General features: G+C 35.9%; 1 protein-coding gene and 1 pseudogene across 3 annotated transcripts in view; both read right to left on the bottom strand.

Annotated features, from left to right (window-relative positions):
- ARMC8 (armadillo repeat containing 8) overlaps positions 1-26,378 on the bottom strand; it is a 96,981-nt gene that overhangs the window by 21,857 nt on the left and 48,746 nt on the right. For all 3 annotated transcript variants that reach the window (XM_023538378.1, XM_011373216.2, XM_011373217.2), the window contains 5 exons: positions 23,068-23,163; positions 8,168-8,250; positions 7,776-7,857; positions 4,320-4,406; positions 1,569-1,661 (listed from right to left, as the gene is read on the bottom strand). In XM_023538378.1, coding sequence (XP_023394146.1) covers positions 1,569-1,661; positions 4,320-4,406; positions 7,776-7,857; positions 8,168-8,250; positions 23,068-23,163 — 441 coding nt within the window. The remainder of the gene's footprint in view (positions 1-1,568; positions 1,662-4,319; positions 4,407-7,775; positions 7,858-8,167; positions 8,251-23,067; positions 23,164-26,378) is intronic.
- Positions 3,816-3,934, bottom strand: LOC111747407 (annotated as a pseudogene).

Genomic DNA, 26,378 nt, shown 5'->3' with positions numbered 1-26,378 from the left:
TCAATTTTTGGTACAAAAAATCTCTGTAAACTAGAGACATTAAAATATCTGGTTATTGCCCTCCAGGAACTTATTTTTCATTAAGGAGCTAAGACATATGAAAGATCAAGTTACCTAATGATGCAAGGCGGCATGGAAGAGCAAAAAGAGTACTGGGCTGGATGTCAAGAGCCCCAGGCCAAAGATGATCACAAGGTTTTATATTTTGTGGATAGAGGGCATAGCAGCTGGTAATATGGAGAATAATGAGAATAAGATAGTTAATATGTATTTGAAGAGTGGTATGGTTAAGTTCAATTCTCAACACTAAAACTGTACATGTTAGGGAGCCCTCAAATGAGCTGTTTAAGTGACAGAACCGGGGAAGAGGGGATAGTTCTATCTGGATATATTTCGAAGTGACCTCTTCTATTAGTGGGATTGAAACCACGAGAGTGGATGAAGTCCCTGACACTAAAGTGTAAAGTGAATTGTAAACCGGGAACTGGAATCTGGGGAATGGCCTGAGAAAGTCACTGAAAAGAAGGCTAGGCAGAAAGTGAGGTAAAAAAGAAATCAAGTCCTGGGAAATCACTTCGAGAAAGAGAAGTGCTAAAAGCTGGTGCAAAGTTAAGAAGAAAAACAACTGTGAACCTACTAGATTCAGTGCTTTATACGAAGGTAATTCCATCTATCCCTAAGTTTGTGTGGAATGACAGTAAATATACCCTGGAATAGGTAGAAGAGTTTGGGCTTTGGACAGGTTCAAATCCATTTCCATCAACAATTAGCTGTGAGGCCTTGGACAATTCATTTACCCTCTCTGCATCCCAGTTTCCCAATTGTAAGCTGGATTTATACCAGTATAACTTAAAGTAGAATTAGAGGTAACAAGTATAAAACACCTAGCTTAGTTTCTGGTATACTGCAATTAAAGTCGTAACTACTATAATTATTTTTTTTAAAAATCCATGCAGGATTACTCTATTTTCAATTTCAATGAATTTTATTTTAGTTAATCTTAAGTATAAATGGTTTTCTGGCTTCATAGTTATAAAGTTTTAAAATTTAGATTATTATAAATTATTTACTAGAAACTGTTAAGAAATTGTTAAATATTTATGCACCAATTCTACCATGGGCAAGTTATTTAATCACTCTGTGCCTTAGTTTACTCATCTGTAAGGTATGACTACTCCCTAGCTTAATTCACAAAGTTCTTATAAAGAGCAAAACAGACATGAAAGTGCTCTGTAAAGTAGGTTACTCTACACAGATATCAATATGTTCATGATAAGGAAACTTTGTTTTCCCAAAATTAGATAAGTCAGGTTTCGACATCTGTCCACTTCTCTTAATAAATAGGAGAACAGAGGCACCCAGTAGCCAAGCAACTTGCTTATATTTGAATCTGAAAGCTGAATATGGAGTCTTCTAGATCCTAGGTCATTAGAATACTGGGCTAAAATAGCAGTATTTTTTAAAAAGAAAATTCCAGACATTTCAAATAACATATCCTTTAGTTTTAACTTTGAAAATAGCTCTGTTCTCTTTGTAAATGATGACATATGTAAAAGAGTGGAACATACCATTAGAGCCCAAATTCCATTCACTCGTAAAGCAGGATTTTCACTTTGGGTTAATCCACAAAGTAGCTCCACAGCTCCTGATTCTAAAATCGGCTATCATTGGAAAAGGAAAAAAAACCCACAGCTTTAAGTCAGGTTTGTAAACTAAATGTATATACACCCTGGCACTCTGCCTATGATTTCTTTCCAACTCTTACCTAAGTCCCAGCAACTTTCACAAAGCAGGATGTGAGGTGGCCATAACAATCACATTAAGAAGGACAAAGACAATTATTCTCTCTTGTATCCAACAACATAAATAATCCCTGTCATTTCATTTTTCTTTATAGTCCTGAAAGACTCATGAGATATCCTAATAGTCTCTACGTTTTGCAAATACTCCTTATGATCCCCTTATCTAGCTCCACATTCTGATTCTTACCATCCTCTGAAACTCCATCACTCCTGCTTTGTGTATCACGTATCTCATGTGTTGTTTACAAGCTGTGACTATGAATGAATAGTCTGATTTAGAATGGAATTTAAGATAACCTAAGTATCCTCCTTCCCAACTGTCAATCTTATTCCAAACATGCTAAAGAATTCATCTTTTAGAACTACTTTCAAGACTACTTCTCAATCATACAAGCAAAACAGTCTTGTACTATTATAGTCTTACCACATTTTACACATAAAAGAGTATGCTTTAGCCTGACCACTTAATTTATACTCAGCTGAAAATGGATTTTGATAATTTCTAAAGAAATTCAAACCTTAGAGGACTGATTAATTATCACCAATGAATGCCTACAAGTCCATCTATAAAGTGGCTTCTAGAACTGTCTTAAGTAATTCAGACTTATAAATCCAAGAAATAGGGCAGTGCCTTTCGAGATGACATCTCTGAAGAAGGGTACACACTGCTTGCTCTACTTGTACAGTATGTAATTTTTTTTTACTTTTTATTTTGAAATAAGTTCAAACTTATAAAGTACCAAGATTAATACGAGGAACTTCCATATACTATTTTCCCCAATTAACCAACTTTTAACATTTTGCCATGTTTGCTTTATCATTATCTCCCTCATTCTATACACCCATATCCACATTATTTATCTTTCCTGAACCATTTGAAAGAAGAGTACACACATCGTGCCCCTTTGCCCTTAATATTTCAATGTGTATTTCCTAAGAACAAGGACATTCTCTTAGATAACCACAGAGCAGTTACCAAATTCAGAGAAGTTAACATTGAAACAATATTTTTATTGGTTCTATAGTCCATATTCCAATTCTGTCAATTCTGGCCCAATAATGCTCTTATAGTATTTCCTTCCCTTCTAGTTCAAGATCCAATTTATTTATTATTTATTTATTTATTTTTCATTGAAATATAACATATATAAATTATGAGTTACAGGTGTAAAACATTATTCAGTATGTGTTATGTATTACAAAATGATCACAGTAAGTCTAGTTAACATCCATCTTCACACGGTTATAATTTTTCTCCCTTATGATGAGAGCTTTTAAGATCTACACTTAGCAACATTCAAATATATAATATAGTATTACTAACTATAGTTCAGTTTATTTTTAATATGATAAACCAGTTGTATTAATGGTCCTATGCCTGAGCTCATCTACCCTACTTCATAACTAGACCCTAAATAGTTTGAAGGTAGGTCTCAGGTAACATAACAACTATGTAGGATGATTAATGGTGTTGCACTGACTGCAGACAGACTGTCATCAGATCAAGATCCCCAGCACCAGAGTAGAGAAGAACAGGTAGAAGCTCTGGCATTTTATCTTACCTTTGTCTTCCTTCAAAATAACTACGAGTCTCATCCCTTTTGTTCCAAGATTTCTGTTTGTTGAACAACTGTCTCTGAACCTCCACCTTGTTACTATACTAATGCCTTTCTAAATACCAGTAAGAAGTCTGCAGGTGTTCCAATGCAGAAAAGAAATTCAACAAAAACGGGACCACTAAATGCATAATAAAGGATAGTCTAAACCTCAGTTCATGATTGAGCGGACCAGAGATATTTTACCATGATAAACTGTACAAGGTTTCCTCCTTCCTTTATTAAAGTTTATTTTAATTTTCTCTATAAAAATAAAACATGCTTAAATAATTTACAAAATGCATTAAAGGAAAAGGATCTCCACATTTAATCCTTTCCAAAACAACTACCATTAACACTAAACATTAAAAAGATTATTTTCTGATGCCAGCTATTACCTTTTTTTTTTTTTTTTTATCGCCTACATCACCTGGTATTCCAAGGTGGTCTCCCATCCAAGTACTAACCAGGCCTGACCCTGCTTAGCTTCTGAGATCAGATGAGATCGGGTGTGTTCGTGGCAGCATGGCCATAGGCTTGTTACCTTCTTGAAATGACTTATAATCCCGGTTTATAAAACTGAGTCTTAATTTATGCTTTAGTAAATATAGTTTGAAAATATTCTATTATTTGTGTAATTATTTCTTACATTTGCAGCTGCAGGCAGTTTAGAGTGACTGTAAACTGTAATCCCTTTTAAATATGTTGAATATGCCAAGCAGAATAAAAAGGATAACAGATAATTATGATAACAATATTTAAAAATGATTTGTTTTGCTGCCCCCTTCCCCACAATTTCAAACAAATCAGAAGTAGTTTTTAAAATCAACCTTCAAATTTCAGTGTCAACTATCGTGAAAATTATTTGAATAAGCTCTTGGTAGAACCAGGCAAAGTCTAGGAAGAGAAAATCAATACTAACCTCTTTGCTTGGAGAAAATTCAAGAAGAAGATTACAAAGCATGGAAGATGCTACTACTAGGATTTCATCTGGTGCATTTTGTAAAACCTAAGGAATTAAAAAAGGGATACTATTAATGGTTTGGAAATATGAAGATGAGATCATAAAAATAAATGAAGGAAAAAAAAACAATTTATCTTTCAACCTGATTTGTTGTATTGGAGGGATGGTTAGGAATGATCCACAGATATTGTGTCAGCCTTTACCTAGTGCTATAATTATGACTAAGGCCCTCACATCTACCTTGCTGGGAAAGCTACAGCCCCACTGCCAGGATGGGGTTGCTGCATGAAAAATGCGATAGACAACTCAGGGAGAGGGTGCTCTATTTAAAGTATGAAGACCATGGGACTGCTTTGAGGCAAGTTAACTTATTCTGCTTTATCTTATTGGGCCAAGTACGAAACTACAAAATTGCCCGAGGGCCCAAGACTTTCTGCTGTGTCCCTAGAAGGATCTGTTTGACCAGGAGCACGGAGAGAGCAAGCGACTGCACAGGCAGAGTAACGTGGGAAACTGGTTCTCGAGACTGGACTCACCCAGCCCTGGCTTGAGCCCTTACGCCTTCTTAACCTCTGAGCCTTCAAACTGAAGAATTAAGGAACACATTACTTCCCTGGCAGGAATATTTAGCATAAATATGATACGGTGAATAAGGGAAGCAGCATGGCATAAAAGTTAAGAACACAGACTGCCTGAGTGCAAATTTCAGCTCAGCCACTATGAAGGTATTCCTTGGCTGTAAAATGGGGATAATAACAATACCTGCTTTGTAGGGACTGCTGTGAGAAAAAAATGAAAAGATTTCAGAATAGTAACTGGCACATAGTAATGACTATAAAGTTTTTTAAAAGGTAATTTATTGCCGTAATTATTGTTGTCATCATGCACAGTATCGGGCATATGGCAGATATATAGTACACTAAATGCCATGGACTCTTACTGAACTCAAAAGAAAACACAGCATGATGACAAATGTTAGTCATTTGTTCTTTCTAGACTCTAAGAAGGCTTCATAAACACTACCACTTATATGCAATAACCGCTTCACATAAATCCTTTGCATTTGGGATCACATCAGGATCAGGCTTGTGATCACAAAAAAGAGTCCTAGGAACTCTAGCTATGCAAATTGGAAATGGAGAATCGCAAAAAAATTAGAGAGTTAAACATATTATCTGCTTTCTTCAGCTAAATCAAATATGAAGTTCCTAAGTTAAGAATAAGCAAGAATTACAAAATAGAAGCAGTTCTCCTAACATACTGAGTTTTAATTCTCCTGTGAATTGTTAGCTAGTTGATGAAGATCAAATCTCATATATTATGCATGCTGATCTCTGTGTCTGCCACGAGGCCCTCTCAGATCTGATCACCCTTCCCTTGCCCCGCCATGCCCTTCCTACATCTCTGGTGCACCTCTTTACCCATGCTTTAAGGCCACCCATTCCAGATGCCCCTTTGGGGACCTTCCAGTCAGAAGTCATTCTATCATCCTCTGGGCATCACTCCCACTGTTTGTGACCTCTCTTAGGACACTTATTACTACTGTCCATGCTATTCAAATTATATGAGTAGTCATGCCAATCTTTTTGTATTAACGAATTTAAGCTTCTGAAGGAATAACCTATATCTCTATGATCTAATTTATTCTGGCTGTATTAACCAAATGGCACTGCACAAAATGGGTGCTCAATGAGTGTCTGTAAAATAAGAGAAATAATCATTTCCCAAAATTATACTACGTAGAATCACTGGTTGAAATAAGTAAGCACCTACCAAGGCTTTACAAAGTTGTTTTGCTTGATATGATTCACTTTTAAAAATCTCTATAGTTTTATAGAGACGAAAATGCTTTTATCAAGTTTTATTTTCAAATTAGATAGCATTCAAAATAAACTAAAATAGAAGAGATTCTATGAAATTCTTAAAAGCATTTATTCAGTGCACTGTAACATACGTGAAATTCAGAAGTTGACATCTAACACTGACCAAACAGAATTTCACCAAAATAATAACAAAAAATAATAACAAATAGAAATTTTAATTAACAGCAAATGGCTGTTGTTTGCTAACTAACAGTTAAAAACACAGGAAAAACAAAAGGGAAAAAAATCAATAGACACGCAGTCTTTAAAGAGAAACTGAAATAAATGAAATAAATTACTGATCTACTTCCAAGCTTTTAATACTATAAATGTGCAACAAAGTAGTAGTTCGATAGTAATTATACCCACACACACCAAGGGCACAAAATCTTTCTAGATTTCTCACCAAACCTTTTCCCAGGTAGAATCAGTTAGAAACCACATGTTGCACCATTTCTGTTTCATATGACAGAGGGATTACTTAGCTGAACAATCAGAGGAAATATGTGGAAACAGGTAACTTAAAAAAAATCTTGAATAGACAGAATCAATATATTAAGATTAAGCTGCTATGAGACAGGTGCAATCTAAGGACAAGGAAGAATGGCGATGGAAAAATCACTTAACTGAAAAGAGCACTGGTCCAACTCTTCACCTGCTGCTCAAATCCTACCCCTCTACTAGAATCACGAAGGCATCCTTATGGCTCCTGCACATACCACTAAGTATTTCTGTTCATGATGTTCCTCTCTCCGGAAAATCCTCTTGCCTTCCTTTTGCTTTTAAAGCCTACTCCATATTCATCCTGCCCAAAGCTTCCCTTGACTATTTCTACATTTATGCCTCTACTGTAACCTGAAGCTTTAAGCTGAGGGCAAGAGCTCTATAGTAAAAAATTTTGGTAGCCTTACTGTGCCCGGCGGTTTTCATAGTAGGCATTAAAAAACAAAACAAAAAACCAAAACTGTAAACAAAAAAGGCCAAGTTGACCTTTGGTTCTGAAATGTCAGGAATAATATTAGCAGCAACTTGATGCTTACTCTAAGTCTCAATTCAGATTTAATTAGCCTGAACCACTTTTTACCCCCTCAAAGAAAGACTTTAAACCAAAGGAGTTATGTTGGAGTAGAGAAGCAGGAGGTAACAGTTGTTTTAAAAAAAAATATCCAGGGAGAGCCAAAAGACTAAGAACAGGTTATATCTGTAAGTGGCTGATTCCTTTCCTTTTATAACTAAAAATTACAAAGACAACTCTATATATAAGTCTAAAGTGTACTACTAAACACATGTATCAGATGAACAACTAAAATTTTATTTAATAAAAGAAAACCAGGCATGTACTTACTTCCCTGTCACGCATGAGATGCTGACCTCCGAAACATGTCCTGCAGATCCAAAGATGCTTAGAATATGCAATTTGAGGAGATAACTGTTCAAAATGCTCTACACAAAAATCACACTTACTCTTAGACCCAGGAATGCTGTCAGCTACCTCAGCTCACTAAAGTCTCTGTGGGAATGGGTGTAACTTGCTGACCTTTTCTTTACTTACCTTCATTAAAGGTTTCCACACGGCATGATCCTGGAAACTGGTTCGAAGCTGCTGCACAGATCTAGATAAACTGTGCAAACATCTACAAAGAATAATCAAAATTAGCTTCACGAGAAGCTGTAACTTTTACTTTTCAAACACATTGATTGGCATTTCACAATTACTAATATATACTTCAAGTATGTCTACAGACATGTTAATTCAACTACTTCAGAAGAACACTTCATGGGCTTTCCAGGCTAGCTTCTCTGTTTAAAAATGTTATACACTGAATTCACCTGAGCATATTTTTGACTTACATCTGGATCTGTGCTTACTCGGTGAAGGTCCAGAAAGGAAAAAAGTTAAACACACAGCAAAGGATTTTTATTCAGACCACGTAAAGCTCATACCTGACAGCAGCTAACCGCACCTTGACACTAGACTCAGACAAGCCAGTCACAATTCGGTCCATCATATTTTCAGTCTCAATGATCTGGAGAAAAAGGTTAATGCTGCATAAATAACAACACAAAGATGACAAATTTCACTGCCTGTAAATGCAGGTATGCTAAACGCCATTAAAGCTTAATGTTTTTAGTATGAGTTTTTACCTCTGGAACAATCATTTTGCGGTGGGGGCAGGCATCGCATCAGAAAGGTAGGGCTAACCCACTAAGGACCCACCAGGCTGAATGACAGTCATAAGGGACAGATTATGGCTTTTAAATTTATTTTTAAAAACATTTAAAACAATAATTACATGGCACAAATATTGCAGAGGTGCTGCATAAACAGTCTTGAGAAGTAAAAGACATAACTGAACTACCACTGGGTAGGTTGCTGTCAGAGTGAGATTCAGAAAAATTATGGCCCACACTCAGCACTTTTGAAATGAAATCTGTGGGTCCCCAGACAGAGCCAAACTGTGGCTACTTTTTAACTAAGCAAATTGAAACTAAGTTAAATATTTATAAAAGTAACCCCAGCCATTTTTTGCTGTAGCACCAAGTTCTGTGGCACGTAATCACTACGATTATGAAGCTTTTTAAAAAAATTTGAAAACAAGAGAGTCTATAATTTTCCTTAATTAAGCAATGTATAGATACAACATAAATAGTGTGTGGAAGAAATTAAGTTTAACTTGTGTGGTTCCATGGGAAAACAGCATATATAAAAAGTGTTAATGCAATCATAACACAAATATTAACAAAAACAATACTTGTTGAGTACTTCTATGTGCCAGGTGTTGTGCCAATAAGCATGTTACATTATCTAATTTAACACTTTTGTAGGCATCATTATGGTTATTCCCAACAGAATATTAAGAAGCTGAGGGTTTAGATAATACAGAGCTTGCCTGGGATCACAGAGGTGAGACTGGAACCCAGGCATCTTACTCCAGAGTCTCTATGTTGAGTCATGCTTGTAATATGGCCCTGGTTAGAGTAGTAGTCCCCTGCTTATCAGGTAGTTCTCAACATGGGTAATGAATTAATGGGAGTCATTGCTCCCATGAGAATATCACCTGAGGAGCTTAAAAAAAAAAATCCTAGGCCAATTAAATCAGATTCTCTGTGATGGGGCCCAGGCACCTGCATTTTCTTTTTTTAAAAGCTCCTCAGGTAGAATCCAGTGTGCAGCCAAGGCTGAGGATCACCGACAGAGACGAGAATGAAAGGAGTTCGAAGGCTGACCTCAGAACAGGAGGGGGCGGAAAATCTCAGGATGTTCGAGCCAAACGGGAAGAGAAAAAACAGAGTTGAAATTAACAGTGATGGGGAGAAAAATAACTATTACGAACAGGGAACCACACTGTAGCTGAAAGGTAGTAATGGTAATTTTCATAGAGTGATCTGCAGGTTCCAAAGTGACTGTGAAAACTTACATATTGACCTACTTCTCAATCTCACCCTTACCTTTATGAACATCTACTCTCTGTCCTCATTGTCACTTCTAGTCCTTAAACTCCTCCCTTTCTCACTATCTGCCGACTCTTTTCCACCCTTATATACTTTTCTCCCTGATCTGGATGCCCTGCTCTGATACTCCACTTAGTAGACAGATGTGCTTTTGTTCACCGTCTTCCCACCGTTCATTACTGCTTCTCATCCCACACTGCTGGTATTACAGTAGAAAAATCATCAAACCAGGCTGCCTGGTCTCTTGGTGCATGCTACCCCCACTGCTGCTCTACCAGGCTTACACTCATCTGCAGGAGATCCCTACCTTCCCTAGGAGGTTTACTTCCTGCTTCAAATTATCCTACCTCCCTCACCCCTCAGCCCCTTTATGCCAACTTCATTTTTGCAGGGACATTGCTTTGTGGGACACAACTTCCTTCTTCCCATTAAAATGTCTCCGTACTTTTGTTCTTCTTCACTCTTGTTACATTGAAGTTGGGTACTTCAAGTTCAAAGCCTTTGCACTCTGATCCAGAAACTACCTCCGCACACTTTTCTTGCATCTTTACTCTGCCCCACCCCTCTCGATCCTTTTCCTTGGCCTGTCCCGCCTCCCGCTACTACCCCTATTTAAAAGACACAAATGCCCTAACTTCAACCTCTTTCAGTTACAGGTCTCGCCCCTACTCATCATTAATGTGTCCCAAGGCTCCACTTGTCTTTCACTCTACACATATGACAATGTTGTGGCTTAAAAATCAGCTTGATATGGATAGCTCTCTGAATTTTAACCTAAAATTCTTTCCTAGAGTTCATTTCTGACCTCTAGCTCCACGTTTCCAACTGCCTGCTAAACACAATCTGGATGTTTGATGGAACGTCTAACTCGTTATTGTTCTATACTGAATTTATCTTCTCTCCCTAAACCTGCACCTTCTTTCCCTACATCTGTCTGTTTCTCTCTTTCTGCTAATGGTGTTATTATTCTCTCAGTTACTCAGACACTAAATTTGTGTTAATTTTGATTCCGTCTCTTCCTAAATACCCAATAAAGTGACTCTGCATTATACCTTATATTCACTCTATCATCATTCTCATTCCAATAAACTAGATAGGAGCTTACTACTATTTCTTTGGGATAATAGTAACGTGTTTTCCAAGTTGTCTAATCTTCTGTGCTACAGCAACTGTCAAAGACTGGTTGGCTGACAGCTCACTTCAGTCAAGCACTAATCACTGTTCTTGAAACAGTCAAGGCCAAATCAGGATTTTAGCAAGGAAAGGAAATTAAAGCCTGGAGCAAAAGTCTCAGGCACTAGATGGCTAGATACTGAAGCCTGAAAGCTCTTTCCTAGTGGCTTGGGAAACTGTTTTTACTTAGGAATGAGAAGTAATAACTTGGGAGAAATAGTTGCCTGTACTGTATGTAATCATATTACCAGAGAATAAAGTGGGGGCAGGGGGTGCGGAGGGAACAGGGACACGATTATTCTACAAGAACTGAGAAATACTATTAACACTGGCTCCAGGTGCTTAGGAAACCTGGGTATAGGCAAGACCTGAAAGAGGCTTCTGGATAATATTTGCTGGCCACATTCAACTAAAGATGTAAATCTGCCAAGGGACACGGCAGGTGTAGCAATCAGTAGGCATATAAGATGTGCTCTATAATCTTGAGCAACTCACTTCACCTCCCTAGGCCTTCAGTAAAATAGAAGGTTATAGCAATGATTACCTTACCTCCAATCCTTTGCAATCAGTAGGTAAATAAAAATCATGTCAGTCTGGGCATAACTATCACGTTGTTCAGAAACAATATGGGAAGAAAGGTAGGTTAGAAGAGACTGGAGATAGTGCAGATCTAGTCAGACAAGGGGTCAAAATCAGGGAGAAGGCAAGGAAGGGCAAATAGGGCACAGCCCCCACCTGCATGCCCAGTAACCCTGCTAGCATTCCAGGAAGCACACGACTTGAGTGTCTGGTCCACCTTCTCCATCGAGATATCCTTCTGGGAGTAAGAGGGTGAGTGCAATGGAAAATAACAACGTGAACCTGGGCTTCCAATCCAAAAGGGTATCCTGAAAGGCTATGTGAATGAGCGACCTGATCTAACTATGCTTTTGTATGCTTGAGACCAGCTGGGCAGGAATAAGAGGACATTTAAAAGTATATACACTGACCAAAATGGGGATAAATACGTGATTACAAGACAGGATAAGGTTTGGAATTGAATCCAGAGAAAAGTTTTTCAGGTTAGCAGGGAAGGAGTTGACAGTGTCTGCTGCTACAGCCCTTTGACCCACATGAGGGTCTAACAGAGCACCAGATAGCTTTTTCAATCTGGGGCTGGAAACTCGAGAGCAATAAAAATAAAACATGGTCTCAGTGGTGCCTTTCAATAACCCCAGTACTGTGCTATAGAGCCTTGACAATGATGGAGAGCCAAGTCCTACTGCCTGCAAAGGATCTTGGGTTCTTCCAGAATGTAAGAGCGGCACCAAATGGAGCCGGGAGTTGTTCTGCCTCATGGTTGTTGGAGATTTCTCAGCCATAGCTCAATTGACATGCCCTGTAGTATAGCTTTTTGAATCTGCTTTAAAAGAAAAAGAGAAAGAGGGAGAGGGAGAAGGAAAGGAAAAAGGAGAGGGAGAGGGAGACTGAGCGAGAAACGCACAGCGTCCTCTGTTACACAGACACTGTGCCTGGCCAGGAGGAGTATGAATGGTGGACTGAACCCTCAGGGTGGAGAAAGCTGTATCTTTTCCACTCTTCTAGGGATCTGAGCTGTTAATTTAACTACAGAATTAAATTACATTTTAAAAAATGCTGCATCATAAACTGAGCAAGTTTTAGGTCAATGGACCAAGTGTTATGCACCTCTCTGCTGGCATCTTTAGTCTTCCTGACTACATGCTTTTGCAGCTCTTACAGGGATAGATGAGGATATATTGTTAGAAAATCTGAGGCTCCCGTCATTGGGACAGGAGATCCCTGTGGCAGGTGGGAGAGAAGTGGAGTCAGCCTAGAGAGCAATGAAGAAAAAGCAAAACCCAGAAAATCCTAAGGCAGAGAGGTTCATGAGACACATGGAAATGTTAACGAGAAGAAGATGGCCCTGGCTTACAAGAGAAATCCTCAGCACACTCTGAGCTCCAGTGGACCCATAATTTGGTTGTGACCAAGTCCTGCATCATGTTTTCCTCAGAATGCATTAAGAACTAAAGGAATCAGAAACATGGTTTTCAAAAAAAATAAATGCAACTGTTCTTCCAGCATGGCCCAGGATGAAGTATTTTCCAGGTACCAGAAACTTCAGCTTAGACTTTGAACTGCGATCCAACCAAGTCAAGAAGAAGATGTGGAAACTGAAACCAAGCAGATTCTCAGTGGTACCACCAATCTTCTCATACAATTCAAAGTTGGTGGGTATGGAGTCAAGGACACTGGATGGCAAAGTGGGCATTCTCTTATCATCAGTTATGTATGCTAATAATGTGCACAGTGGCCAGGCAAATAAATACAATTTATTTCAAATGGGCTTTTGTGAAAGGTTCCCAGAAAGAGGATAACAATTAGAGGATTAACAATTCAGAACTGGGCAGAAAGAGTTAAGACTCAGAATCAAACTTTGTAAGTCAAAAGAGGCAGCCATGTACGATCTAAGTGAATAAAGTAGCAAAATCCAGAAAGTCTAGTTAAAGCAGCAGGGACTTAGCAACCAAGGAGGTCAGGAAGAAAGAGTGGGTTTGGCAAGAAAAAAAGGATCTACAACAGAGACTAAACCTGTGGGGCGTGGGTGGCAATGCTTTAGTTTCATTAGCGCCAATGTAGATGAGTCTCAGAGCACATACTTGAGTCCTCTCTAAGAGGGGCCACTTATTTAAGGTCTAGCTCCTTATCTACCTTATTTTTTTTAAGGGAGATGAGCTCTATGAACACAAGTCTGATGTCAACGCAGTCAAGAAACTGGTTTTGGAAATGGAGTAGAGCCTGGGGAGGAAAAAAGGGGGTTATGAGGTAAAATAGCAGACACAGAGTGAGCTCAGCAGGTACAGCATGCGTAGAATCAGTAGCTGTTTGGAAAGGGATCCATTCCTAAATATGGAAAATCAACTTTTCCTGGGTTTCAGGAAGTGACCATACTGATTCTGCCACAGAATACTTAACTAATGGACATGATGCCATGCACATCATCCCTGAGTACCTCCTTATGCCATTTCTCCTTTATTAAAACAAACAAAGCAATACAAATCAACGAAAAACCTAACAGCACATGGCCTTCCATGAACCAAGCAAGGGCAGCTGCAGTGCTTGCTCCTAAACAGGTTCGACTGGGAAACCAATTCTCTTACTGCAGTCTTCTGCACGGATTAATGGCAACAGACATAACTATCTGAGAGAACTGAACATTTAAAGCTGTTAATTTGGTTGAATAATATTAAAATCTAAAGGAGTCTTAGAAATAAATTCATCCAATTTCTTAAATCAGTGAGGTCCCTGAAGTTCAGAAAGATTAAGTCACTGGTCGAGGTTCTCTAGGCACACTGGGGCAGAGCTGGGGCTGCGCTGGGTCTTCTCACTTCCAATGTGAGGTCTTTTCTACTCGCTGTGCTGTAAGGATGACATTTTTACTTAGCCTTAATAATTAAACTGAGATCTGACTTTGAAAACTGGGGAAGAGAAGAATTTTAAAAATTTATCAATGCTATAGGAACTACAGACCATATACCGTATGAAGGAAGAGAGGTCATCATTAATAAAATGCACTGACAAGAAAAAAAGATATTTTTCACAGGGCCTCCAAGAGAGAAAATGACAAATCAATGATTCAGCTTGGGTTGTGGGTACAAATGCCAAAGCTCAGAGCTGATGACAAAAAGATAAGCCAAGAAGATACTGTGAAAAAACCATGACAGTGAGTTCTGCTGACTTTCCAATTTAAATCCCCGATGATCTCCATTCTAGAATCAGAGTCTAGCTTCAGCGGATACTAACTAAATGGAACTAACAATGTACTGTTTTTAGGCCAAAAACCCCATTTGTTCTGGGTGAGAACGGCAGGCATTCCCAAACACACCCTATTCTAATATTTTTGCCACTGCTCCAATGTAAGATTTTGACATTTTCCTTATTTTTTAAATAAAGAATTGTTTTTACCAAAGGCTTTTTTTTTTCTCCTAAAAGATACACAACTTCTCTTAGAACAGATCACTGATCAATAAATTATATTCCGGAGTTTCAGTAAACATTTTATAAATGATTTCTTCCTTTCTCTCACTCTTCCATTGCTATCCACTCCCACATTCATATCAAATTCTCTAACTCCACCATCTTGGGAGGCAGGGCTTAGGGGAAACAGTGCATCTCCTCTCAGCCAAAGAACTGAAAAGACAAAATCTCCTAAGAATTGGTCTGCAGGGCTTCCTTTTGGTCTTTCTCTTGAAGGCATTGAACTAAACTGACATTGAGTCTCTCCTGGGCCTGGAGAAGTGTTTCTTCACTTTACGGTGGAGAACAAAGAGGAGGGGGTTCTTACGGTGGGCCCATTCTTAAGCTTCGATATTTTATTCTTCCTTTTAAGCCTGTTTAAGTGGTATTTCTACATCTAATTTCTACATCAGGACATGTTTACCTTCTTAACAGTACTGGGAAACTTTCACTTATGTTATATGTGTAGAAGAAACACTCGGAGTTCTAAACTTTCCTACACTGCAGAAAATAGTGGGAGCTCTCTCTTGGTCCAACTTCTCCCTCCCCTAAAGCCAAAAATATAAACATAGTGTCGGAAATACTTATAGTGTCTAAAAGTAGATCAATACTTCCTCTTTCAGAAAAATATTTCTCTACATATGAGTTCAATTTTTTAAAGTTCAATCATTAGCTTAATGGAAGAACAGAACCTAAACAGCCACTGAATTATACTTTCATTTTAGCACCGAAATAAAACAATTATAAATTACTATTCAAACAACAGAATTAGAATTAGAAACTTCCCCTCCATCTCTTTTTCTCAGGGATCTGCATGGTGCACTGTGCCAAGAACTGTGTAACACAATGGCCCTGTTCAGTCCCTACTCCTCTATATTTATAGCTGTTCATACAACAGTTTAATTATCCTACAGGTGGCTGGTTGAATTTTAACATCCAGACATAAACAACTTACTCAATAAATATAAACTACTGTATGCCAGGTACTGCTTCTATGGAGCTTACATTCTAGTTATGAACTTTATAGCTTGACAAGGAAGAGATAATTATTTAAAGAAGTTCCAAGGATTTAAAAATGTTGCCTCAAGTTTCAATCTATTCCATATGGAAGCTGTCTACAAAATAGAATGCTGAAATAGTACCTCTATGACATCATTAACCTTGGAGGCTTCCTTTCTAGAACATTAATTTACAATATAATCACATCTAGGCAGTTCCCTTAGAAAAACACTTTTTAAAATTGATGCAGAAGGAACATAGATTCTGTGAGTCAAAACCTCTGAAACAACTGATTTTAATATTTTGAAAGGAGAAAGTGAGAATGCTTTCAAATAAACTTCTTTATAGAAGATGGACTCTTCCAGATTCATTCATTATAGGCTATTATAATTAGTCATATCTTAATCAAATCTGGGTGTATCAATCACGGCAAAACTGGCTTTCGGTGTAGATAAGACTTTTTATACACACGTGAGGCTCTGGAATTACTACATAGAAACTTGGTGTCTCATCTCCTTAGCTACTTTAAATTGTAAGATCCCACAAGGTACACATCAGTCTTCTGCTTCCTTCCTTGGCACACAGGTGGAGTATATCATAAATGCCAGATGAATTAAATAGACATACTTAAAGCATCTCATTACCCACTTTGTACCAAAGACTATGCTGAGAGGAGACAAGTTTTTCCCTTGAATACGATGCTTTGCAACCAGCTAACAACATAACCAACCTGTACCTCATACTTTAAGAACCAGAACTGTAATTCAATGGTTTATGCAACTCCAATACTAGGAATAACAGTATAAAACTCAGTTTTATGTCTTCATTTAATGAAATAGAAATAAAAATTCAGTACTTGATTTTATAAATACCTCTATTATGTATATAGCATTATCACTCCCAGGTTTGCTTCTCTCAGTATGCAGAAGGTCAAGGGTCTCAACACTGTGGGTAAGTGGCAAAACCTCGTCTTGTCATGGTTAACTCTTTAAAAATACTTACCATCACGAATGAATGTTGCAGAGTTCACTTAAAATTCTTTAGTAGATTAGCTTTAAGAAGATAACTAACAATTTTTTACCACAGATTAAGTCAAGGAATTCTCAATTCTGAATGAATTTGTTGTTATTCAGTAGCAGAGCCAAGTCCTGAAAGGTGCTACTTCTGTGGTACCGTTGAAAACCTTCAAAATGTTCAAGGCATTTGTTTCAATATGCAGGCTAAGGCTGAGAAATAATTCCTTGCATCTGCCTGATTGCATAGTAGAGACAAGTACAGAATTTTGACACTGTGCCTTTTAAATGACCATTTAGAATTACTGAACTTTGCAAAATATTTAAAAATATAAATTCATGGTATAATTATACTGTTACCCAGAAGAACAACTAATAAAATCAAGCTATAACAAATGATAAAAATGTTCCAAGTGAAATGCTTAGTAAGTTTCTGATAGCAGAAATATATTAAGAAAAACTGACCTAAATTATGAATACACTTTAAAATCTTATAACTTTAAAAATATCTTTAAAAATTATATTTGTTCAACATTTGAACATACATATTAGGAATATAATTTCATATAAATAATGACCCTTTGGAGAAATCACATCTATGGCAACCATGAGCAGTAATATTTAGATAACCAAAGTCAGAATTTGGTTTCCTTACTTCTCCTTACCTATGATTTTAACCAATTATTGATTTATATTGTGTAGTCTATTTAACTAAAAAACATTTTATTTGGTGCTTTGAAGGGCATGCTATAGCAACAAAAAGTTTCGAAAACCAGAATTTAAAATATATTTTAAAATGTAAGAGAAGACATCTTGTCATTAATAAGAGACAAACTAAAGAGCCTATACTTCTGATGTATAAATATTTTTTTACTATAAAAAATAAATAACAGAACTGGAAATTTATAGTTACTGTCTTCATTGCAAACCTTTTATTTATATCCCAATGTTCAGCTTTTCTAATATAATTAAAAATATATATTTATTTTTAATCTTCCAATGAAGTCATTTAAGATATTCTAATAAATGCTTCCATTTATTGAGCACCTACTGGCACTATGTTAAATATTTTTAATACATTATATTTCATCCTCACAATGACCCTACTAGATATAACTTCCTTTGCTAAGAAGGTAGAAGACAAATTCTCATTCTTCTTTGTTTTCTTTTTTTCCCCTAATTTTCTCTGCCTACACTTCTTGAAAAAAAAAAATTGTTCAGTTAAAAAAAAAAATCCCCCCACGTTTACTACCTTCTTCACAAAGGTCATGTAAAACTACTACGATTGGATGAATTTTCCCCCCACCAAAGAACAAAAACTTAAGATTTCATGTTTTCAACTCTTGAAAATACAAAAGGCATTTAGAAAACAATAAAAATGACAAAACAATAAATTATTAATTTCCAAAATGATTGGAGGATAGCTCCATTGATATCACCGTGTCTGTTTTAATTACTTCCAAATAATTCCTTAAGCCCCAAGCAAATTCTAATTGGCCATTTCTTACTTTTCTCTGATTTACTGAGGCTTTATTATAAATGCTGAGTTTTAAAACTACGTCTTATTGCTCTTTATCTCAGGACACTGCTTCCCACCCCCTCACTTCATCCATTGGACGATGTTTACAAAATACAGGCAGTTTAATCATCTACATAAAATTGAATTAAATTACTGACCTTAAATATTTGATATTCATTAATTGGGAAGACAGTAATTTATACAAGTGTATATCACTTTACAGAATGGGTTGATTCCTAAGAGTCAGGTTACCTGCTATAAACCAAATCCTACTTTTATCTCTAGAAACAAAAATTGGTCCAGATTCATATTTGTGAATGTTATACATTTTTTTAAATCATGCATTTATAAAGGGAAAAAAACTAAGAAGTAATGGTAAAAATAATTCCAAATTAAACAAGTACCATTCCATGAAACATGTTCTCTTTGATTTATATCAAAGTGAGTAGAAGACAAGGCCTTGGGATTGTCTGCCTCTTGAAAAATGGTAATTTCCTGCATTTTCTCTATGCTAAGTATAGTGAAACCCCTTACCTATATGATCAGTTGTATATTTTCCCTATTTTAAATTCCCTCTCTGCACATACTCGAAAAGCTAGTAAAGTTATGAAAGTTCTTAATGTAGGGAGACCCACATATAATTTGATTAAGGGTGCTTAATAATGCAATTTTGCAACATGGTTCATTTATCCATTTGTCCATTCATTCACTTTTTCATTCATTCACTCTTCAAATATTTATTAAGTGCCAACTATACACCAGACAGCATTGTAGATGCTGGGAATACAGTGATGAACAAAACATAAAAAAATCTCTGCCCTCATGGAGCTTACATTCTAGTTCCTCAAAAGGGATCACTAGCTAAAATATAAGTACTCAAAATCCAAGAGGAAAGCTTTCTGAAAGGCTCCATTAGTTAGATATGTCAGAGAAACAAAGCCTATAATAAATACTATATTGAACGTTTATAATGTATTTTACTTTTACCCAAAATAAAAATAACATCTTGTTAAGTTTATTAATTTCCCTGAATTGAAAAATGGTAATTTCCTGCATTTTCTCTATGCTAAGTATAGTGAAATTAGACTATTTCTAATTTTCCTCAATTTATACTTTCTAATTATTTCTAATAAATTCTACTAGTTCCTTAAAGAAAGTAAAAGACAATCCTTTTAAATTTCCAACCTAATTTACGATCAGTAGGTACCAATCAATCAAATGGTCTTCATAAGAGCAATTCTTTATAAAAGAATTGGCTTCACAATTACAGGATTATTTGCCACTGTTGCCTGTGCATGACTTAACCACTGAATGGGGTTTCAGGTACTGGGAAATGCTAGTACCTGAAAGAATTTGTTAGGTATCTTAACTTCTTCCTTTTTAACTGTCCCATTAATTGAACTTATGCTTTTTAGTCAGCATTAATATGTGGTAAAGAAACTAGACTTTACCAATGGCAGAGATTACAGCTAATTTTAACCTGGCATCGCTGTCAATGCAATTATTGCCAATATGTTTCGGACCCTTCTTCCACTGACCACTCAATTCCCGCCTTTGTCTTTGCTTTCCCTAACCAGAATCCTTGAATCATTCTAAGTTTAATATGGCCAGGCCACAAGTGTGATCAATGTCAAGCTCAGTGGTCCTTCATCTTTTCTTGTACTTCTTCTCTTTCTTCATGTCATAGCCAATGGTAATATTTCCCACTCTCATCTGAAGAACTTTCCACCCTCCTTCACTCTCTGACAGGACACCACAGGAAATCACAAAATTGGTAAGTATGCCACAGAATGATAAAGGATGCAAAGCTAGGAATTAGGATATAGACTTTGCTCTGAATAGAAGGCTCAAGAAAGATTGAGGCATACTGAAATAAATGTTACTCTGTATGATTTCTATATTTTCATTTCTATGTTTATTCAACAAATATTTACTAAGTGTTTACTAGGTTCCAGGGACTGTTATACAGTTGGTTCCTTTTAATGGGAATACATCACACTGCTCCAGCAGGAGTGGCATATCTCTGACCTATACGTCACATATGGTCTTCAGCTTAACTTTGTCTGGCCCAGAGAAGGTATTAAGAAATGAAATCACAGTGGGCTTTTAGAAGTCTTCAGAAGCAATAATATAGAATTCTATGAACAGAGAAAGCCTCTATCTTTCTCCTTTACAGTCGTGTGTACCTCTCATGGTCTCTACTTCTTTGTTCTAGTTTTCTTCATTCTGCCTCATTTTCTTAACTGACCATAACAAGGAAATGGGCTATATGTTACTTTCTGTATTTATTAAATTACATTCTCATTTTCAACTTAAAAGGTAGAGCAATTGAACAGTACATACTTTTATCCTGAAACAAACAAAAAGTCTTTTTGTTGCTCTGGGGTTTTTGGCGGGGAGAAAGTGGGGAGATAGGTCTATGCTCCTGGAAATTTCTTTCAAAGATTCTCCCTTCATTAACTCAGTAAACTGAAATTCCACCTTGGCAAGCATAAATATTTCTTTAAAAAATAAAACAATAATAAACACTGTACTTCAAGAATCTGCACACACAAAAATATAATCAAAGTTCATAGGGTATAAGTGTAAAAGGTAAATAAATATTTCATAGAAAAAGTAAATAAAATTCTATCCAAATAATTATTTCAACAAAAAGTGGAATAGAAATAAATGAATTCAAAGAAAAAGGGTTATCATTTATCATTTTTTATACACTGAAAATAAGAATTTTCCACTCCTAAGAACCATTTTCATGTAGATTTTATCACAAAATTACTTATATTTTCCATTTTACAATTTCTCTTCAGTAGTTGCTATAAACTGTAAATTATTCAAACACTTAATTTCCCAGAAATTAAATATCTTCCTAAAAAACTGTGTATAATCCCCATTACATAAGAATGTCACAGTATCTTTGCTTCACCACACAAAAAAACTATAATAATTATAACTTATTTTTTATTTGTCATCTTTCTACAAAAATTATCAGGATTTAGTCTGACCACGAAATGATACACATTATGAACACAAATTTTAATAGACTACTGATCATCAGACTGTTAAGTTGCAAGTATTTCTAGAACATGATATCACAAATTAAGTCATTAATTCCAAAACAATAGTTTATTAACAAAAAAGTACAAAGAAGTACAAATGGACATCCTATTTCCCCCAGTTATGGTCCATCTATCTATCTCCCTTTCAGTCCATGGCATGGCCTTCTTGAGCTAAAATAGGTAAAATACTTCTCCTCTAACAGGCCCTAATAACCATCTAAAAACAAATCATTATGTATTTAAGTTATACAGTCCATGTCAATGTTTAAAAAAGGTTTTATCTATATAAGTTGCCATAAAAGCCTCTTCCTTTGCAATACACCATGTACCTACACTGAATGAATCATATCAGAGTCAACATCCAAAAATCATGTGTAGACATAGGAAATATCATATAACTAGTATGTTTGCCTTTAAGTAACAGTTTACAGATGAAAGCTTAGAGGTGTCAAGAAGGATTTTCATTGATATTTATTAAAAACACTTCGAGTCAAAAACATCTTGTTAACTGAACTAAACTGAGGTACATGGAAAACATTCAGCTTAGTTGTGTTCTTTGCACTAATTTTAAATTAAAGTTACTCACATATCTAATCTTATTGCTATTATTTCAATTTTCTTCAAGAATGATTCCTTTTCAATTTATTTCAATAAACTTTTAATTATCCATACTTCTCTCTCTATAAGCCTAAAGTACTTCTCTGAATCATGGTAAATTCCCAATACTTTGTGATTTCTCTCACATAGGTCTCCTTAAATACCAATACAGATGGAGAGAGATTTAGTAAATAGTCATGTTCAGTAAGTAATGCCCAATTTGCTCTTTCTGCTATGGCTCATCAAGAAAGAACAGGTGGGATTACTTTACTGATGGTTCCTAAAAAGTCTTGTGTAAAATTTATTAGATTATATATACTTTTGAATGGTAAGCTCCAGTCTTTTGGTTTGAGAAGGGAGCCAGGTCAGAGCTTACCACTATACTTTACTTCCTGCTTAAAAGTATTCTCATAAAGAACATGAGTTCAGTGTTGGACTAGGCTATAATAACATAAGGTGCTATACCAGTGATACATTTTTTTGGGACCTAGAAATTCAGATGACCACTCACTAAACATAAAAATCATCATTCCACAAAGATTTTATTCACATCAAACTTGCACAGTAGCAAAAAAATCAAAACATAACTAAGCCACATATCAAAGAACAATATACAATAGAGATTTAAATTTCTCAATGGCATTGGAAAGTATTTCCATAAATAACATTTACAATTCTAGTGTTAGGTCTTTCAAGGTGTCAGAAGCGTCACAGTGCTAGAATTGATTTTTAGCAGAACACATGCAAAAATGTGCAACACAATAATCCATATTAATGACACAAAAAAGCACACCAGTTATTTGTCATTCCAGCACGGCCATGCCACTCTATATTCTAAAAACAAACAAACAACCCCCCAAATCCGGGTCCCATTCATTCTTCAATTATGCCTTTAGTCACTCTGCTTTATTATATTCAAACAGTCACTGTTAGTGCTCTTCACCACGACTTTCAGGTTGACGTCACTCCCTGCCTGCTGGCTGTCAGGACTGGGGGACGCCCCTCTCCCAGACTCACCTTCTTCCGGATGTCTTCATCATTTGCTCCGAGAGAGGCATAGAGCTTGAATGCAGCCTGGCGGAGTTCATGAGCATGTTTTAAGTCATGATCAAGCTATAGGAGGGGAAAAAAGATATGTTCCAACTTAGTCCACAAATTAAATTTTTCAATAAAACTAATCAAGTAAGGTTGAAGAAAAAAATGTTTAACAACTATTAATATATTAGTGCTGTCAATGAATTTCTGCTTATTTTTAGGTTCTGCTCATGTATGACTGAGACCTGGCTGTGTTTATGTTGGCATGGCCTGGAACACATGCAGTCTGCTTCTGTCTAAAAGTGAACATCACCACATTTGACACTGGTATATGAAAAACCTTTGTGAATCTTTGACCCCTAAAAATTCAGTGTTCCTAGATGGCAGCTTTAGTAGCACTGATGCTAGCTTGCACCAGCTCTTTGAAATGCTCTTCTCAAAAACAAGGCACCTCAGAATACAGCTGTTGCAATAATGTCCTTAGCAGGTTTTCCCAAACATTAAGAGTAGTGCTAGCTTAACTTCAGCATTTAAAAAGCTTTCAGAAACAGAATACTTTCAGAATACTTTGTGAAAATCCTTAATGAACGATATATCATGGTAATCATTACTATTACAAGTTATCTGAGATTTATGTTCAGGTTTTTTTTTTTTTTTTTTTGGATAAATTTATTAAAATTACTTACTGGTATAAAACAATTAATACTACCTTTCTATATGCATAACTAGCTTTCTAAATTAATTTCCCATATACCTGATATATCACCAAGCTACCATAACAATAAAATAGAAACGTCTTCTCAGGACACTTTCAAAGACTGACTACAAACCAGTAAACATATGAGGCATATCAATAATGTAAATAATTTTATAACTAAGAGAGATAACTTCTTCACCCAAATGATTACCATTTTTTCTAAATGAGTTGCCTTGGAAAGGTTCACCCTTATGAAATGATGTAGGTGTTGTTCAAAACACTCTGAGACCCTTTTTTGAAACTTCTTAAAGAGTTAAGTGGTCTATTAATTACAAAACCCTGATAATAATATATCTTTATGAACTAAGAGAGTTTTAAGTTAAAACTCTGTCATGGATTGTGGTGTGTGAAGACGGGGAAATCCAGCTAGGTAACATCATTTAGTGTAATGAAAGCAACAACAAAACCTGAAACTCATTTGGGGTGGTTCTGAAAGCAATTCTTAAAAGTAGTTCCAAAAACATTTTTATCAAAGCAGGCACTGATGGATTATGGAAGGAATCTCCCTAATATATAATGAGAAACACTCATTTTGATGTGCAAGTTCTAAAATATTTATTCTTAAGTTTTTAAATACTTTCTAGTCATAACATACATTAGAATACTGACTTGGACTAATATACCATGAAAATCACATATTTATTACCATGTAAGAATTTTTATCTATGGGTCAAGTATCTATATTTTTACGGTCAGAAACAAATGGATAATCCATCACCAAAAATAAAGATGGCAAAACAAACTAATATTTAATTTTGGCATCAGGAGATCATTTAAAAAAGTTATTATTATTCTAGCTTTACTGTGATGAAAATAAAATTGAAAAATCTTAATAAAAGGGACAATCTTCTACATACTAGTTAAATGATTAGTACACAGGCAAGAAATTCTTCTAATGATGTTCTTTCACTCTCATGTCAATCAAAGTGTTCTATTTGCATTGCTGGGATGGTCCACTAAGGTACTCATGAGGCAATAGCTAAGACTTGCTCATGTATCTTTGTATCAGTGAGACATTGTGTCAGTGTGAGCAAGTAGCCAGAAGGAAAAGAGACAAGGTAGCTGGTTCAATATAGCCCATCACCTCTACTGGAAAAATGGTCCTAAAGAAGGAAGAGCAGGCACATAACAAATATGTAGAAGACTGTACACATTACAAATACAAATATCAGTGAAGGTTATTTTAGGCCCTTCCTAAGACAGAGAAAGATATACCCTAAATAATTTATTTTCAATGTTAAATGTCAGAAGCGGATGAAGTTTTTTGGAACTCAGGGGCATGGGAGAGGTCAAGAGAACAGTTTTTAAAAATTTACCATTGGGACCACTGGTATCAAAAATAAAGCCACATTCATGAAACAGTACTGGTTACTAATTAGGCGGCAATGCTCTCTCTACCATGACCTCCTTAAATAAACTTTCTCTAACAGAATAATTATTTATCTCTTATGCTTAGAGAAATAGCTATGACAAACAGGCCGAGAAAAACAAAGTCAAAAGAATATCTACCCACTCTAAAGAAGTTATATTTTGAGAAAAAGTTAACACAATTGAGTTCTTGATGGTCTCAATCTAGAGAGGTTAAATGGTGCTTTAGCTGTCACTAGCAAATCCAAAACACAGTATGAAACTGCAAAAAGGAAAGAGGGCAAAAGTTAGAAAAAAAGGTAACGAAAGAGAAAGACAGTGGTGGAGAGTCAAATAAAGCCACTCACTCACCTGTAACAAAAGATCACCCTTCAGCTAAAGAATGAGAATATAGCAACAGAGATGATTCTGAGAAATTGAATAGGATTAGATAATATTGATATAACATCAACAACCAGCTTAGAAACCAGTACCCACTATTTTAAAGTTTTAGTTGGGAATTACAGATGCAATTTTCTTCTTTCTTGATTATCTCAATAAAAATTCCTGACAATAATTACAAAACAAATTGGATTCAAAAACTCATAAAGCAACATCATCTATGTTACCAAAGGTGAAAGATTCTTTTGTTTAAAAGAGTTTTGAATTGTAATTGTAATTATCAATTGGTTCAAAGATGTGAACAGTAAGTAAATTTTTAAAAAATTCCTTTCTTGAGCTGCTGAAAAGGAAGAAAAAACATACCCTTTTAATATCAGTGATGGCACTCACTGAGCTGGGATACTTGAAATAATCAGCAAGCATGGCAATGAGGTGATCAGTAATGCTAGCAATTCTCTGTAGCTCAACATCTGGTTCAATCAGATAGGCGAGTGTCTCAGCTCCTTCAACTCTCTCCTCTAGTAATCTCTCCTTACTGCACATTCGAACCAAACAAGGCAATGTCTGGAAGGTAGTGAAATTAATTATTTCCTTTTTAATAAAGGCAAAAGCTTGATGGAGAGCATACAGTGATTGAATCAACTCAATGGTTTTTAATGGGTGTCATGTTTGTGATCAAATTTTCGATAAAGACTTTCGGAGAATAACAGGGTTTTTTGGAATGTAAAAATAAAATTTAGTGCATATTAATCATTTATACCGACACGCTAAACTCTAATCATATAAT

Source organism: Pteropus vampyrus, unplaced genomic scaffold, assembly GCF_000151845.1.
Source record: "Pteropus vampyrus isolate Shadow unplaced genomic scaffold, Pvam_2.0 Scaffold220, whole genome shotgun sequence".
NCBI lineage: Eukaryota > Metazoa > Chordata > Mammalia > Chiroptera > Pteropodidae > Pteropus > Pteropus vampyrus.
Note: the sequence above shows the minus strand (reverse complement) of the source record. Positions and strands in the feature narration are given on the sequence as shown.